The following is a 15,496-nucleotide window of genomic DNA, read 5'->3' as shown; positions in this document are numbered from 1 at the left end:
GTTTTCACACTCTGCTCCCCTGAAATAAGAAACCTTCAGGAATAATGCATCCCCATTAGTTATGAACACACAGCTGTTCAACTTGCACATTAAGGCAAGGAGATCATCAGCACAAGTTTGTGTTTGAATGGAATCATCAGAATACAGGTTTTGCCTCTATATGAAAAAAAAAGTGCAATTACCTTTACTCTCGGCCTGAGTGTCGCCACGTCTGCCTGAAATAGGGGGATGAAAATTAAAGTGTTACAATTCAATTTAACACGTAGAAATAAATTAAACAAATGCAACAAGTGCGGGCAATAATTATCGTTAGTTTGCCAAATAATCCTATTTTACACAGAGGATGGTATTAGTAGGGAATTAGCTGCGAGTGGAAGTGATTGAGGTGGGAACATTAATAACATGTAAAAGAGATTCGGACAATCACATGGATAGGGACAGTTGAGAAGGATATGAGTCAAGTGCAGAGAAATAGGTTTTGTGTGGATTGACATTTTGGTTGACATGAAACAGTTTGGGACAAAGTCTCTGTCTCCGTGCTATGACTCTATATGATATCTGGAACTTTCACATCCTCATTTCATGCAATGCTGATAAAAGCAGGAAATATAATTACTGCAATTATCAATTATTGTCTGTTTTCTTCTAAAGTTAACCGAATTGGTTCCACACACAGAGACACGCTGCCAACTCTCTGACTGGTCTACTCGTCACTTGTTTTGAATCTCAGAATAATTTCTATAAAACTTTCAAGCAATCAGACAACACGGGTCATCTGTCCATGTGTTAGTACATGGTCGCTCACTTGATTTATTGAATCCCTGCTGTACAACCTCTCTCATTACTTGCATTCACCGACTTGACTGATCGTTCACCTCTTTATCATTCGTATGCAATATCCTTACAATGTAATGCTAAATCCTTATTGTTTTTTAATGTAATTTGGTTGCAGAAAATGAACAGGAAAAATTTAAAACAATGTCTTGCAGGTTGGCCCGTTCATCAGAAGTTTGATGTTCCTTACTAACTGGAGAGTTTTGGAAAACAACAAATCCGGATCAGATCAGTGACACCATTGTGAACACTCACTGATAGGAGAACTGATGCAAACTAAATCTACTGAAAGACTTTTCGTCGCGATTTCAGACAGATATAACTATGGAATAAACTTGTCTGGTTTTGAACACGTATGTTGTCCTTTTGAACTACTTTTGAGAACATTTACTGTCTCACATGAAACACTACAGAGGACATAACTTTCAGCGTTGAATCAAGTGACAGTCGGTACAATTCGTGTCCTACACTTTTCACACCGATAAAAGAACATAAGAACTCGGAGCAAGAGTGGGCCATCTGGCCCATCAAGGCTGCGCCACCATTCAATGAGATCCTTTCGTGGATTCAGTTAGACTTACCCGCCTATCCTCCACAGCCCATAATTCCTGTATTGTTCAATAATCTATGTATCTTTGTTTTAAATGCATTCAACAACAAGGTAGCCTCAACTCCTTCACTAGGCAGTGAATTCCACAGATTCACAACAGAATTGGTGAAAAAGTTACCTCAGTCTGAAATCTCATTCTCCCTATTTTAAGGCGACTTTCCCGGGTTCTAGTTTGACCCGCCAGTGGAATAAACCTCCACGCTGCTATCATATCTACTCCCTTCATAATTGTATAAGTTTCAGTAGGATTCACCACTCATTCTTCTAAATTCCAATGAACGTAGTCCTCGTCTTCTCAAGCTCTCCTCACAGGCCAAACCTCTCTTCTCCAGAATCAATGCTGTGAACCTTCTCCGCTATCTCTCTAGTGCCAGTATATTCCTTCTCTAACACTGAATACAGCCTACTTCAAACTGAATCGCTGTATTGAGAAAGAAGTCAATTTGTTTTCAGTCTGCTTCAGCCGGACATGAGGGATATGAACGTCACTTCTTAACTGTAGTGTTTATTTAGATTTCAATAAATAGTCATTATTTGACTGATATTTTGTAATTTAACTAAATGTCAGTCAAGGCAGGGAATATAAAGAAACAAAATTATTGACAGCAGCAACAATGCAGAATACCTGCCCTTTTTGAACGCGAATTAAAACTGAACACATGTTAATTACTAAATTTAGAAACTAAACAATGCATTCACCTCCCGTTTGAAAGGACTTTACTCATTCATTTTTAAAAAAAAGATCAATTAGACTTTACGGTCTACCCGAGTAGTAGAATTATGTCGAGAATAAAGAATTCATGTCTTCGTAAAATTGAAAACAATGAGTTGAACATGGGAGCCTGGAAGTGATCCTTGTATTTCTTCTTGTCTAATATCGAATTTATAAAAGAGTAATAATGGATTAAGAAGTCCGCTATCCATTACTTCTGCAGGAGGTGAATATTGAAGTGGTTTATGCAACTTACAATTTCATATTTCATGCACTTCCCTAGTTGTTCAACAAAGATCTACAAAACATAATGATGGAGCCGTTCACCATCTCGTGCTTTGTCATCTGATCCAAGAATGTTGTTACTTCTAGTTTAGCAAATATGAGATTAAGCAATCCAATTTGTCCCACTGTTTCACAAATTGAGAAGATTCAAAGCGCGAGATGAAACAAAATAGTGTGCAAGTGATGCAGAACCAGAGTAAAATTACTTCTCTTTCAAATCTATTGTCTCGTCTTAGGAGCGACTGAGACTGTTGATCTCGAAGGTACACAAAACTAAACTCAGAAATCTTTATTTCAATGGTTCTGAGCAACCTCTGGAAATTTATTTTTGCATAGGTCCCCAATCAGGTCTCCTTCAAATGCATTTAATTAAATTATATGCAACAGCGTCAGGACTTCTGCCTCTGCTCGTCAAACTCACAACATAAACCATTTCACAAATTAAGCCAAAGCAATTGAGACACCAGGCTGCTGGCAGAAAAGAAAAGTGCATATGGAAAATCTGAAACAAATATGAAGAATGCTGGAGGAAAGCAACGCATGCGGAGAGAGGAACAGTGTTAAAGTTGCGACTCTGTTGGGACTCCTTATTTTCTATCCTTCTGTTCTGAGTGATCATATCAGACTCGAAACATTATCTGTGTTTCACTCTTCATTAATGTTGACAGATCTCCTGAGTTTATACAAAATTTTCCAAGTTTCTTTAAGGTATGAAGCTGTTATGCATACTGCGCAAAGTTCATGTTAATAAATGTATAATCAACCTCCTTTCTTCATATATCAGCTAATAAAATAATGTTGAAAGTATTCACACATATAGAATGTGAAACTAAGTCTGAACGACTTGAACAGTGTTGATATGCATGTCTTTTTTATCTTCTGCCATATAGCTTAGGACAAAATAGACAGCAACTAAACTTTAAAGGAGATAATACCAGTTTAATCTTCTGGATATAAAATGCAATCCACTCTCAGTGTCACTGTACCCATTATATGGGTGTAAATGGATTGACCAAATACAGCACGTCAACAAAATCTAGGCACACTAGTTACTCTAACCCAACATTTCGATCTCGAGAGAGTGATTTAACCTCTGCGATCTGCTTTATGGAAATAATCCACAACATGCCGACTTAAGCACTTAATTCATTAATATACATGGAAATATATCGGAGAACCAACGGGAGAAGAATGAGAAAGAAGGCTTCAATACCTTGGATAATTCATGATGCTGGATAAGTGGCAGTAAATTTTCTAGAGAATGAGAAGCCGAACTTACCACAAAGTAATACACCTCCGTGTACATGAACTCTCTTAACATACTACGCCATAGCATTTAGAGAACCTTGTTTAACTTAGACTCCCTACAGTGTGGAAACAGGCCAAATGGCCCAACATGTCCATGCTAACCCTCCGAAGAGTAACCCAACCAGACCCATTCCCATCTGATTAATTCACCGAGCGCAGTGTGGGCAACGTGGCATGGTCTGCACATCATTGGACTGTGGGAGGAAACTGGAGCACCTGGATACACAGGGACAATGCATAAACAGGGACAATGTGTAAATCCACACAGACATCGCCCGAGGCTGGAATCAACTCAGCCACCATGCCGCTCCATATAATGATCTGAACTGGGATGTCCTTCCTTTCACTACAAGTCCAGAACAGGAGCCAGATTTACAGTATTATTCACTTTCTGACTCCTCAAGAGTAATAACTGTGAGCAATATACAAGCCAGCGCTATGAACAGACATTCGCTACTTACATTGCTGCAATAAACTGTAATACACTTTCAAAAGCTGGAAGGCACTTGGCACAAAGAAATCGGCTTCACTTCCAACCCTTCCATTAGCTGAAGAACTTAAAGCATTCACCACCAAGATTCAGCCACCAAAGTTGCGCCATCAATGTTAATTGCAAGAACTCAGCTAAACTCCTTCCCAAACCGAACAAAACTGCAGCCACACTACCGAACAAGGTGCACAGATAATTAAAAGCACCGGCACCTGCAAATTCCCATCCTGATTGGGATGGGGACATTGTTCCTTCACTGATATTTGGTCAAGATCTGTAATTCTCTCCTCGCATATGATGATGTACCTACCCTCAACTAATGCAGTGGACCATGAGATCAGGTGACCGCCACCTGGTTGTATTTTCCGTAACATTGACCAAACCAGACATTCCCACAGTTTTGAACAAATAGAAAAAGTGTCGTGAAATAAATATCCTAATAATGATTTTCACCTCTCCCATTTGTCACTAAGAATAAAGTTGGAAAAGGATTTATTTTGGTTATTTCATTTTTTAAAGGCTTGCGTGATGAAAATTGTGATGTTAAACAATATTGAGGCAAACATGTTAATTCCACATCAAATAGTGGAAAAAATCTTGAATGCGGTGAACGTGAATTTAATAACATACGTAAAAATCACAACTCGAGATTACAGTCGAGCCAGTTTATTTGGAAGCACTAGCTTCTGGAGTGCCGCTCCTCTATCAGCACAACGACATGATGAAGGAGCAGCGCTCTGAAGGGTAGTGCTTCCAAATAAACCCCGTTGGACTCTAACATGATGTTGTGTGATATTTAACTTTGTCCACCCCAAACCAACACTGGCTCCTCCACATTAAAGTAACCTCGGTCCACAAATAATATCACAAAACGGTCAGGCAGACCATAGGTATAATCTGAGAGTATAATCCCTTTGTGCATGAGTTTAATTAATGGTGACATAGTGCTGACTGATGTTTTACTGACACCATATTCACTGTTAGCCCAGAGTCTGGTGCACCCAAATGTAACAGACAACCGTTACAGCTGGTCAGATTTTGTTGAGAAGATTGAGATTGCTTTCTTCTTGGCTTGCCTTCAGTGATAACACCGTTAGCAAAACAAAAAATCAAAACAAGATTAGACGCCTAAACTACCTCCATATTTCTTTTCAGATCATGTTGAAAAGTAAGTCTAGTACAACTGCCATCAGAGAATGGGTACAGCTCTCACCAGGGAATAGGAGATATGTGTAAAGTGAGTTCAAGTTTTCGACGAGCTGACTCTGCCAACAAAATGATATTACTGTAAGCCCTGCCTCAATTTGCAGCTCTCTTGCCTCGACACAGAAAGGTAATTGCTCAAACCCGTTTCAACCGGTTTGAGCATAAATTCAGCGCTGAAGGAGCAGTTGATGCACGTATCTTAGAGTCCTCGACACTCTGTGGGAAAAGAAGAGGGTGAACCCTGTCGGGTTGTTCCCTCAGCAGACTGTCCAAGTCATTTGGCAGAATGTTTCATCACCAGAACGTTCTAACAAGCACGAAGACGCCGCTTGGCTTGTGGTGAGAACGGCACAAACTGCGAGATCCCTCATGTACACCTGGCCAGTTTGCGACTCACCACACTGCTCTCTAAGTGGATGCAGGGTTTGGAAGGATGGCAGGGCACACGGGAAGTGACCGTAAAACATATCTTTCTGGAATTGCCCTTTGCAAACGATGTCTGGAGAAAGATGCAGTCAATTCTGTCGAGGCTTTTCACAAGCAGCTCTTTGACTCAGGACACTGCTCTCCGATCAGTTGCCCACGATACACACCGACACTGAAACAAACATCAACTACGCCTGGAAGAGCATCAACTCGCTGAAAGATGTTCTTTGGTTTGCATGAAACTCTTTGGTATTCCAGAGCAAGCGTTTGACCCCGACGGAGAGTTGCACACTGGCACATTCCAAGGTGCAGGACTATGTGTTTAGGAATGCATTAAATGTTGAGGCAGCTGCCGCCAAGGCAGTGGAGAAAGACCACTGTCTGAGGTCTTACTGCTGAAGGTATATGGGGGTCCGTTCAGTTATGAGACCACCCCCCCCCCCCCCCCCCAATGTCTCATGTATATATAAATACATGCCTTTAGTGTGTTGCTGGATAGAGTCAAATTCCAGTGTTGGTTTATCCTTCATACACGAATGTACAGAAATAAGAGAAAATTAGGATTGTAGATGCTGAAGATCAACGTCTAAATGGGTGGTGGTGGAAAAGCACAACTGGCCGGGCATAATCCGAAGAGCTGGAGAATCGACGGTTGAAGCAGAAGATCTTTATCCTGATGAAGATTTTATGCTCGAAACGTCGAACCTCCTGTTCCTTGTATGCTGCCTTACCAGATCTACTTTTCCAGCACCACAGTTTTTGACTACTATACAGAAGTGACCTGTTTCAGTGACTAAGTATGCATGTAAAGGTATTTATATGAATAAAGTTTTTAAATGGAGACAGGAAAAAAGAAGACATCGTTCTGTAAAAATGTTTACAGTAATCCTACTGAAATTCTTCAACAACTTCACCAGTACAGGAAGAAGAGCTATTGATATTGCGCTGGCTAGTGGCAATCATTCAACTAAATTCACTGAATAACAAAACTGGTGAACAAAAGAAGGTCAAAGAACTGTGTATGTTGGAAATCAGAACCAAAGGAGAAATTGCTGGAAATACTTCGCAGATCTGGCAACATTTGCAGACAGAAAGCAGCGTGAATGTTTCGCTTTGGTTATTTGAAGATGACCAGTTGACTGTGCCCTTTATTAGAGCGACAATTCTAACAGATTTCATGGAATAAATTGCCTGCCAAGTTTCCAAAATCGCAGAACTGTCTGAACAATAAAATATAACAAATTAGCACACAGCGCCTTTGTTCCACTGAGGATGCGAACAGCTAACTGCGCCCTTTATCACAGCAATGGTTCTTACAGTTTCCTCGGAGGAACTTGCCTGTCACGTTTCCAAAATTGCAGAACTGTCTCAACAACAAAATGTACCAAATTGGCCCAGAGTTCCTTTGTTTCACTGACATTGTCAACGGCGCTATATAAATGCATCAGTATCGAGAAAGTTTTCGAATATAAAGAGAAGAAAAACTAACTAAAATCAGTGTAACATCAAGCTCCTAGAAATACATAAATATTCAGTTTCTATTTTACACTCTCCCAAATATTGACGAATAAATTAGGTAAATATTGTTCACCAGGTTTCCCGACTACACACACTGTTGAAGCAGCGATGGGCACTGTTTCCAAACACACCCGAAGTGTCTGAGTAGGTTTTCAACTCTGAGCTGTACAAAAACTCCGAATAAATGCAAGATTGGGGGTTAATGGGGGTTGTGGTTGGGAAGCTCTGAAGCCTCAGAAACAGTTCCATAAAAAGTCAGAAAATAATGAAGACAAAATAGTTTTCATTCCCTATCATGCCAATATTTTATCTCGCATAGACTGATCATTATATTTTTGCCACATATATGTTACCAATCATTGACCTATAAATGGTTGCGAAAATGTATTCAAGAGACTATAACTCACAGTTCAATAGCTGCAGAAGAAGTAAGTTCACGAGGGTTACAAACATCGTCCCAGCTGGTGGTTCCAGATCAAATCGGAACTTTAGCTGAATGCTGTTTCACAGACACTGAGCAGCAATTAACATATCAAGTGACCCCTCGATTTCTGTAACAGTTGGTTCCTTCACCACGACTTTTCCAGGGGCCCGTCTTTCTTTCCATCAACCAATATATTTTAATGTGTGCCGACTATGAAGTAAACTCTGTCTTCTCCACCAATGAGAAATGATGTGACCATTAATGGGTACAATGAAACCGGGTTCCAAACACTAGTTCATCTTAACAGATCATTGACGTTTCAGATTTTGACGAGGAAGCGAGTCCCCACGCCGGAATCCATATCACAGAAACACACAACCACAGGAGGTTATTGGTCTCAGATTCATTGAAAATACTGTGCAACTCAGCAGCTCCACGAGCAGCTGGAGAAAGAGCTCAATTTCCATTTCTTCACTTTACACTCTTCAGGACTAAAAATGCAGACTAACAACTTCAGTGCTGAACCTCTACCCTTCCTTTACATTACAAGTAACCCCTTTCCTCCCTTATATATTCCTGTCCTGTCGACATTGGTCTCAGCACAGCAGACCCACATTAATCTCATTCCCCCAATCCTTAGCACCTATTCTGAGTCATAATTCTGTCTATTACTATAACTATCAGTCCGTTGTTTATCCTCTGAGCACACAGACCACCCGTTTCAGTCTCTTCTCCTCCCCCGTCTGTGCACACTATTAAAAACTGTCATTATCCAGAATAATCACATTTGATTCAAAATATTAACTCGCTTTGTGTGTCCACAGATGCTGCTCACCTTGTTGTTTTCTTCAAATGTCGGTCTTGTTTGTTTATAAAATCAGCTTTCCGTTATTCTAAAAGTGTTAACCATTGAATTAACTTTTAGAAAAACTTGAAAAAATCCCCAAAAATCTTATCTTATTTTTACTACAATTCGTAATTTCTATGTCTCTTCTGCAAACTTGTTCCCTCGTCTCCATCACTATACTTTCCAATATTTTACTCATCAGGATCATTCGATAGAATTTGTCCAACCCAGTTACGGGAGGAAATAATTGTTTTCTTTTGCTCTTCCTCTGCAAAATCTGCTCAAATTTCAAATCATGTTGATTTCCCTCCTTGGATGGTCAGCTCTTATGGGACGGATAAAGTGCTATACAACAATGTTTCGCAATTATTCAAATTTGCCAAATATCAAATTTCCTCTTGATATGCCTCATCTTTCAAACTTGCAGGGCCTGACATCATGGCAACTGTGACTGTACATGTCGAGCAGAGAACGTAGAATATCGAACATTACAGCGCAATACAGGCCCTTTTGGACCTCAATGTTGCGCCAACTTGTGGAATCAATCCGAAGCCGACCGATGGAATTAATCTATCCTACAGGAGTCCATTTTCATCCATAAGTCTGTCTAATGACCATTAAAATGCCCTTAAAGTTGGCGGGTCTGCTACAGTTACAGGCAGTGCAGTCCACGCCACTACGACTCTCTGAGTAGACTAAGTTATACAAAAATGGAACAAGTTTGTCACTTCATCAGAGAAAGTGAGGACTGGAGATTATGGAGATCAGAGTCGAACAGTGTGGCGCTGGAATAGCACAGGAGGTCAGACAGCATCCGAGGAGCAGAAGAATCGACGTTTCAGACTGAAGGCTTTCATTGGGAATTTGTGGAGACTGGTAAACTGCAGTTTTTGTCACTAACTGAGATGGCAATAGATTTAATACATGTTTTGGTTTGTCACAATGCAAAAGTTTCCAGATTCTGAAAAAGAAACAAGTCTGGAAGAATAGGGGTGGAAAATATGAACTGTCTGTTCTAAATTCGAGGAAGGGAGAAACAGGGATGTACAGGCTGACGGATTAATTGGAATATTCTGAACATGGTAGTATCCACCATAAACAATGTGATAACAAGCATCAATTTGGGCAGACAAAATTGAAACTATTTATGGAAGAGAAGTCGTGGTTTGAGAACTCCACAATATTTTGATGAGATAACTGTTATATTGAATATGGGAGAATTTGTCCATGTGGTATCGACGGATCTTTGAACACTTCTGATAAAATCTAGCGCAAGAGGTTGGTGTACAGAACTGAAGCCTGCGCTATCATATGTGACATACAGGCCAGGACAGAGAATTGTCTCGCTGAGAGAAAAAGTTGTGCATTTTCAGTGGAAGGAGTTGATAAATGGAGTGTATGGGAAATCGAAGGTGGGACATTAGCTATTTACAACGCACTTCAACGATTTTGGATGAGGGGATCAAATGTGACTTTGAGAGGTTTGCTGATCAGAACCATACTAACAGGCTTCAAGGCCTTCTGGACAAGTTGAGTCAAAGAGCAAATGCGTGAAAGATGCCGTCTAACTCGGATCAGTGTGAGTTTAATGACGTTGGACAGAAAACAGGAGAGAATAGGAAACCAGAGAATAAAATAAATATTTAAAGGTATGTTCGTGATCTCATTGAAACGCAAATAATTCTAACGGCCTTGACATGCAGGATGCAGGTTTGATGTTCGTCTGGCTTATGGTATCGAGAAAAATGGGTCATGGTCTTGGGATACAGGTTTGCCATATCATTAGGGTTGCACAGAGATTTTGTCACTCAGGGAATTGTGAGTGGAATTCTCGAAAAGATTGGGATGTCATTGGGTACATTCAAGAAAAAAAGCATCAGTTACCTACCAGCGTGAAAACTGTGGGAGTGAAATGTTAAAGGTGAAGTTAGAATATAGAACGTGCAACAATACAGCGCAGAACAGGCCCTTCGGTCCTCGGTGTTGCGTCAACCGGTGAACTATTCTCAGTTCGTCCCCCTACACGATCCCAAAATCATCCATGCGCTCCTCTAAAGATTGTTTAAATCTCCGTAATGCTGCTGAGTTGACGACATTAGCAGGTAGGGCATTACACGCCCTGACCACTCTCTGTGTAAAGAACCTGCCACTGGCATCTGTCTTAAATCTATCACCCCTCAATTAGTAGTTGACTCTTTCATTGCACTTTGTGACATGTGGAGCAGCAAGAGGGATAATTCAGATCTTCTAGTGTAAATAATTGTGGAATGGTATGCAGATCATGACCTGAACCTCAGACCATTTCCCTGTAACCAACTTCACAGTTCTGTTTAAAATTCTATCACTGGAAACGGGCAGCGCTGTCTCTGCCAGCATTTATTACCCATTGCGTTTTCCCCTTGAGAAATTCGTCATGAACTGGGTTCTTAAAACTTGGAACACGAAATGCTGAAGTTAGACTGACAATGGCATGAGGGAGATATTTTCCAGGATTTTGACCCAACGACAAGGAAGAAATGTCGACAAACATCCAAGTCAGGATAATGAATGGCACAGTTGGGAACTTGTTCTGTTCCACATATCTGCCGGCCTTATTCTCTGGGTAGAATTTCTCGTGAGTTTGTAGACAGCTATCTGAGGAGTCTTGGTGAATTTATTCAATGTCTTTTGAAAATAGTGTACATTGCTGTTACTGAGTGATGGTAGTGGTTGTTTGTGGATGGGGTCACAGTCACTTGGCTGCTTTGTTATGGATGCTGTCAAGGTTATTGAGTTTTGTTGGAGCTGCACCAAGTCCGGCATTTGTGGAGTTTCCATCACTATGATTCTCGGTCCACAGACGCAGCGAGACACGCTGAGATTTGCAGCATTTTCGGTGTTTGATTAAGATCTAAGTTGCCCTGGTGGAACTCAGACTGGGAATCAGTGCGCAGTCTATTGCCATGTGGTACCTGTTTGACAGCATCGTTGATGACCCCTTCAATCACAAGACTGCTGAATGAGAGTAAACGGGTTTAAACAATATTTGCTGGAAATGTGCTGCTGGAAAAGCGCAGCAGGTCAGGCAGCATCCAGGGAACAGGAGAATCGACGTTTCGGGCATAAGCCCTTCTTCAGGGCATAAGCCCTTCCTGAAGAAGGGCTTATGCCCGAAACGTCGATTCTCCTGTTCCCTGGATGCTGACTGACCTGCTGCGCTTTTCCAGCAACACATTTCCAGCTCTGATCTCCAGCATCTGCAGACCTCACTTTCTCCTTAAACAATATTTGGCCTGGTTGGATTTGTCCTGTGGTTAACGCAGGAACACATGTGGCCCATTTCCCGCACTACCTTTGGACATGAAAAGTGCAGAGACATTGATATAAAGGTCATCATGTCAAATTATCCTTTTGCAGGTGACCACTCCTTACGGAAGTGTAGATCACAAAATACGTGAAACAAAATTGGATGATCACAGAATACAAAATGAAGTTGTGGAAGTGTGTGTGTTATTTTCTCTCCCTGATAGTCTGTGATCAATGTTATTGCAACAGCATCAGTGCTGTAACTCAGTTGTTTGTAATATACATAAGTGTTTTGAAAGAAACTGTAGGTGCTCAGATCAGTGACGTCCTGACCGTCACACTTATCATCAATACCGGTTTAGAATCCATATCACTCCTTTACGACTATAAGGCCTGTCTCTGTCTTATGCTCTGCTTACTCTCCACATCTCTTTCCCTTGAGCATCTCAGATGAACTGCACATAAATCAGCATTATCCAGCCCTCTTCAGGGGACTCGAAACATTAAAATCATATTTGTCCCAAGTTTCTGCAGTTCTTCTGTGTTCTTAATTCAGATTGCCAACACCATCAGAACTTTGATCGTGTTACCATGGTTTCGAAACTGGGTACAGTTTAGCGTTATTGACTACATTCATTCACGTTATCAACAATTTCCATTTTGTCCTATGCTGTTTTGAACTATTCATCTACAAAACAGCGCCTGAGCCATGTCTCACAGATGTGCTGCAGAATTTCACATCATATATGGGTTGTGTTGCGATACTGGGCAAACTGCCAATCATCTGAAGAAATCTGATCTTTCAGACAGAGGCGAAATGCATGAACACGCATTTTGATATCATAAATGCCGGTCATTACCAACGAATTGATTGCATCGAAGAGCCGTAGCATATTGTTAGAAAACACGCAGAAACATATTTTACAGCAGATCATAATTTGGAATTTGTCAAGATTCATGGAAGGTTCAGTGTATGAAAAGGCAGCTTCTCAGTCTGCAGAACCACAGAACCGTCACTGCGCGTCTTGCCTTTCTGTTCAAACAACAGGAAACACCTGGTTCCGTGGCAAATTCTGTGCTCTAATGTTGTCGCCTGTTTCTCCTTTAAAATAAAAAAATATCAGATGGAAAATAGCAGTAAATTCGGAATTAGAATAGACACTCAACAGAATCTCAATGGGTACTTCATCATGGAAGAGCACATCTCAGCTCCAGGCTCACGTCAACTGGGAATCTATAAATATGTTAACACCTTAAATCCTGAACGGTCGCACAAAATTTCTGTAATCTAGTTACTGGTAAACAAACGTCTAACAGAATGATTCAGCGTGACAGAAACGATCAGTTTGAGATTCAATCAGTGCGAACAAACGTGAATTAGGATCCAAGACTGAGGCTATACGTTTGAAGACAGTCTGTCTGTCACAGAATCACTGAGTTGCAATAGCGTTACAGACTGGGATGAGTTTGTTCGGCCAATCGTGTCTGTACTGGCTGTTCAAACACTCATGATTACCTAATGCCAGTATCCTGTCTTAATCGGATAATCTTGCAAATATTTGCTTCCATATTCATCTAATGCTGTGGCAAGTTTCAATCTGCATTCCCCAAATTTCCAGGCATTGCCTTCCATATCCTGACGTCCATCTTCGCTGCTTTTGCAGATCTCGAAACTGTTGTTGTCACCTGCTTGTCCCATTTGTTTTCGGGAATGCTTTCTCCCAATCTACTCTGTCCAGATCTCTCAGGCAAGCAGGAGGAGATATGAAGCATGTGCAAGACTTAGAAATCATTACCACAGAGAAATGCAGAAGATATAAAGTTGCACTGAGTCGGAGCAGGGATAAAGCAATGGGAATTAGACAGAGAAAGACGTTGAGCACTGATGTCACAGAATTATATGATCACACCATAGAACATAGAACAGACCTCCAAAGGAGCTGGTCTTTCTGCCCAATATGCTTGTGTCCACCATGATGCTGTTCTAAACTGATTCCATTTGCATGCATATGGTCTGCTTCTCTCTATCCTCTACCTGTTCATTCAACTGTCTAAATACCATTGTTGATACCATAACTGTTCATGCCACCTCCCATGTTAACACATTCCAGGTACTGCTATCTTTGAGGTTAAAAACTCACATATCCTTCCACCTTTCTGCCTCTCAACGTAAAATTGTGCCCACCAGTATTGTACATTTCCGCCCTACGGAGACTCTGATTATTCTCTTTGCCTCTCCCTCTCATAATTTTAAATACTTCAGTAATCTCCCCCTCAGCTTCTGATGCTCAAACGTAATAATCCACGTTTGTCCAACATCTCCTTGTGCTTAATACATTCCAATCCACCAACATTCTGTGAAACATCTTCTGCGTGCTCTCCAAAGCTTCCACCTGCTTCCAGTAGTGCAGCCTTCAAAACTGTGCATGAGCCTCCAAATTTTGCTTGATCGGTGCCTTATACATTTGCAGGGCGATTTGCAAACATTTGCATTTACTGCCCCGACTGGAGAAGGAAAACATGCTGTATAACTTCTTTACTAACTTATCCACTTGTGTTGCATCTTTCAGGGATATATGGACGTGAACCCACTGTCAATCAATGCTATTCAGAGTCCGACCATTAACAGTGCAGTTTCCACTTGCATTTAATTTCCAAAAATGCATCACCACCTCTTACCAGGTAAAACGCTATCCATTGTTTCTCCAACCAAATGTCTAACTGATCCATGACTTGTTGTGACTTTTGACTCCCTTCCTTACTGTGCATAATCAGTCAATTTTTGTGTCGTCTGCAAACTTACTAATAACACCACCTACACTTTCATCCAAATTTTATACATGTGGTTGATGACCTGCAGACAGGGAAAAACACGGTTCTGTAACATCCTGTGTTTTCAATGGTTAATTCAATTTTACACCAAACTTTCCATATCACCAAGGATTCCATATCACTTACTTTTCGAAACCAATCTACGATGAGGGATTTATCAAACACTTTACCAAAATCCTTGACCTTCATTGACGTGATTTCCTCTTGCTTTTGAGCTCCCACGTCCATCAAATTGCTCTTATTGGGATCCAACTCCATCTGCTATTTCTCTGCTCAAATTTCCAAATGCTCCATAGCCTGCTGTACGCTTTGACAGACTTTCTCACTACCCACATCTCCGGTAATTTTCATGTTTTCTAGAAATTTACTAACCAGATCAGCTAAATGAATTTTACAAACAATGCAGGTCACAACAAGGATCGTTCTGCAAAGAGATATCTCTCAGACCTCCAGTCAGAAAACAGCTATCAAAGTTATCCTTTCTGTCTCCTCCGACCAAGCCAATTTTTGATTTATCTTACAAACTCACAACCATGGATCCCACGTGGTTTTATCTGCTAGACATACTGGAGATTATTCAATGCTTCAGTAAAGTCTTTGCCGGCAACAACATCTACTCACTACCCTCATCAATTGTCTTCACCACTTGCTCACAAAACTCAGTCAAATTTGTGAGTCACGGCATCCCACGTAAACCCATGGCTACTATCATTAATATG

The 15,496-nt window shown here is 40.8% G+C and overlaps 1 protein-coding gene across 1 annotated transcript in view; it reads right to left on the bottom strand.

Moving 5' to 3' along the window:
- The window catches only part of LOC148144483 (scavenger receptor cysteine-rich type 1 protein M130-like), a 33,023-nt gene extending 17,988 nt beyond the window's left edge, over positions 1–15,035 (bottom strand). The window contains exons 1-3 of the mRNA XM_087975340.1: positions 14,904–15,035; positions 12,975–13,047; positions 183–215 (exon numbers count right to left, since the gene is read on the bottom strand). Of these exons, the coding sequence (XP_087831466.1) occupies positions 183–215; positions 12,975–13,047; positions 14,904–15,035 (238 nt within the window). The remainder of the gene's footprint in view (positions 1–182; positions 216–12,974; positions 13,048–14,903) is intronic.
- Between the last annotated feature and the right edge of the window lie 461 nt (positions 15,036–15,496).

The sequence above is a fragment of the Chiloscyllium plagiosum genome, unplaced genomic scaffold, assembly GCF_037043375.1.
Source record: "Chiloscyllium plagiosum isolate Xiang-an unplaced genomic scaffold, Cpla_swu_hap1 HiC_scaffold_27, whole genome shotgun sequence".
NCBI classification, from domain to species: Eukaryota; Metazoa; Chordata; class Chondrichthyes; order Orectolobiformes; family Hemiscylliidae; genus Chiloscyllium; species Chiloscyllium plagiosum.
This window is presented reverse-complemented; position numbering and strand designations above follow the sequence as displayed.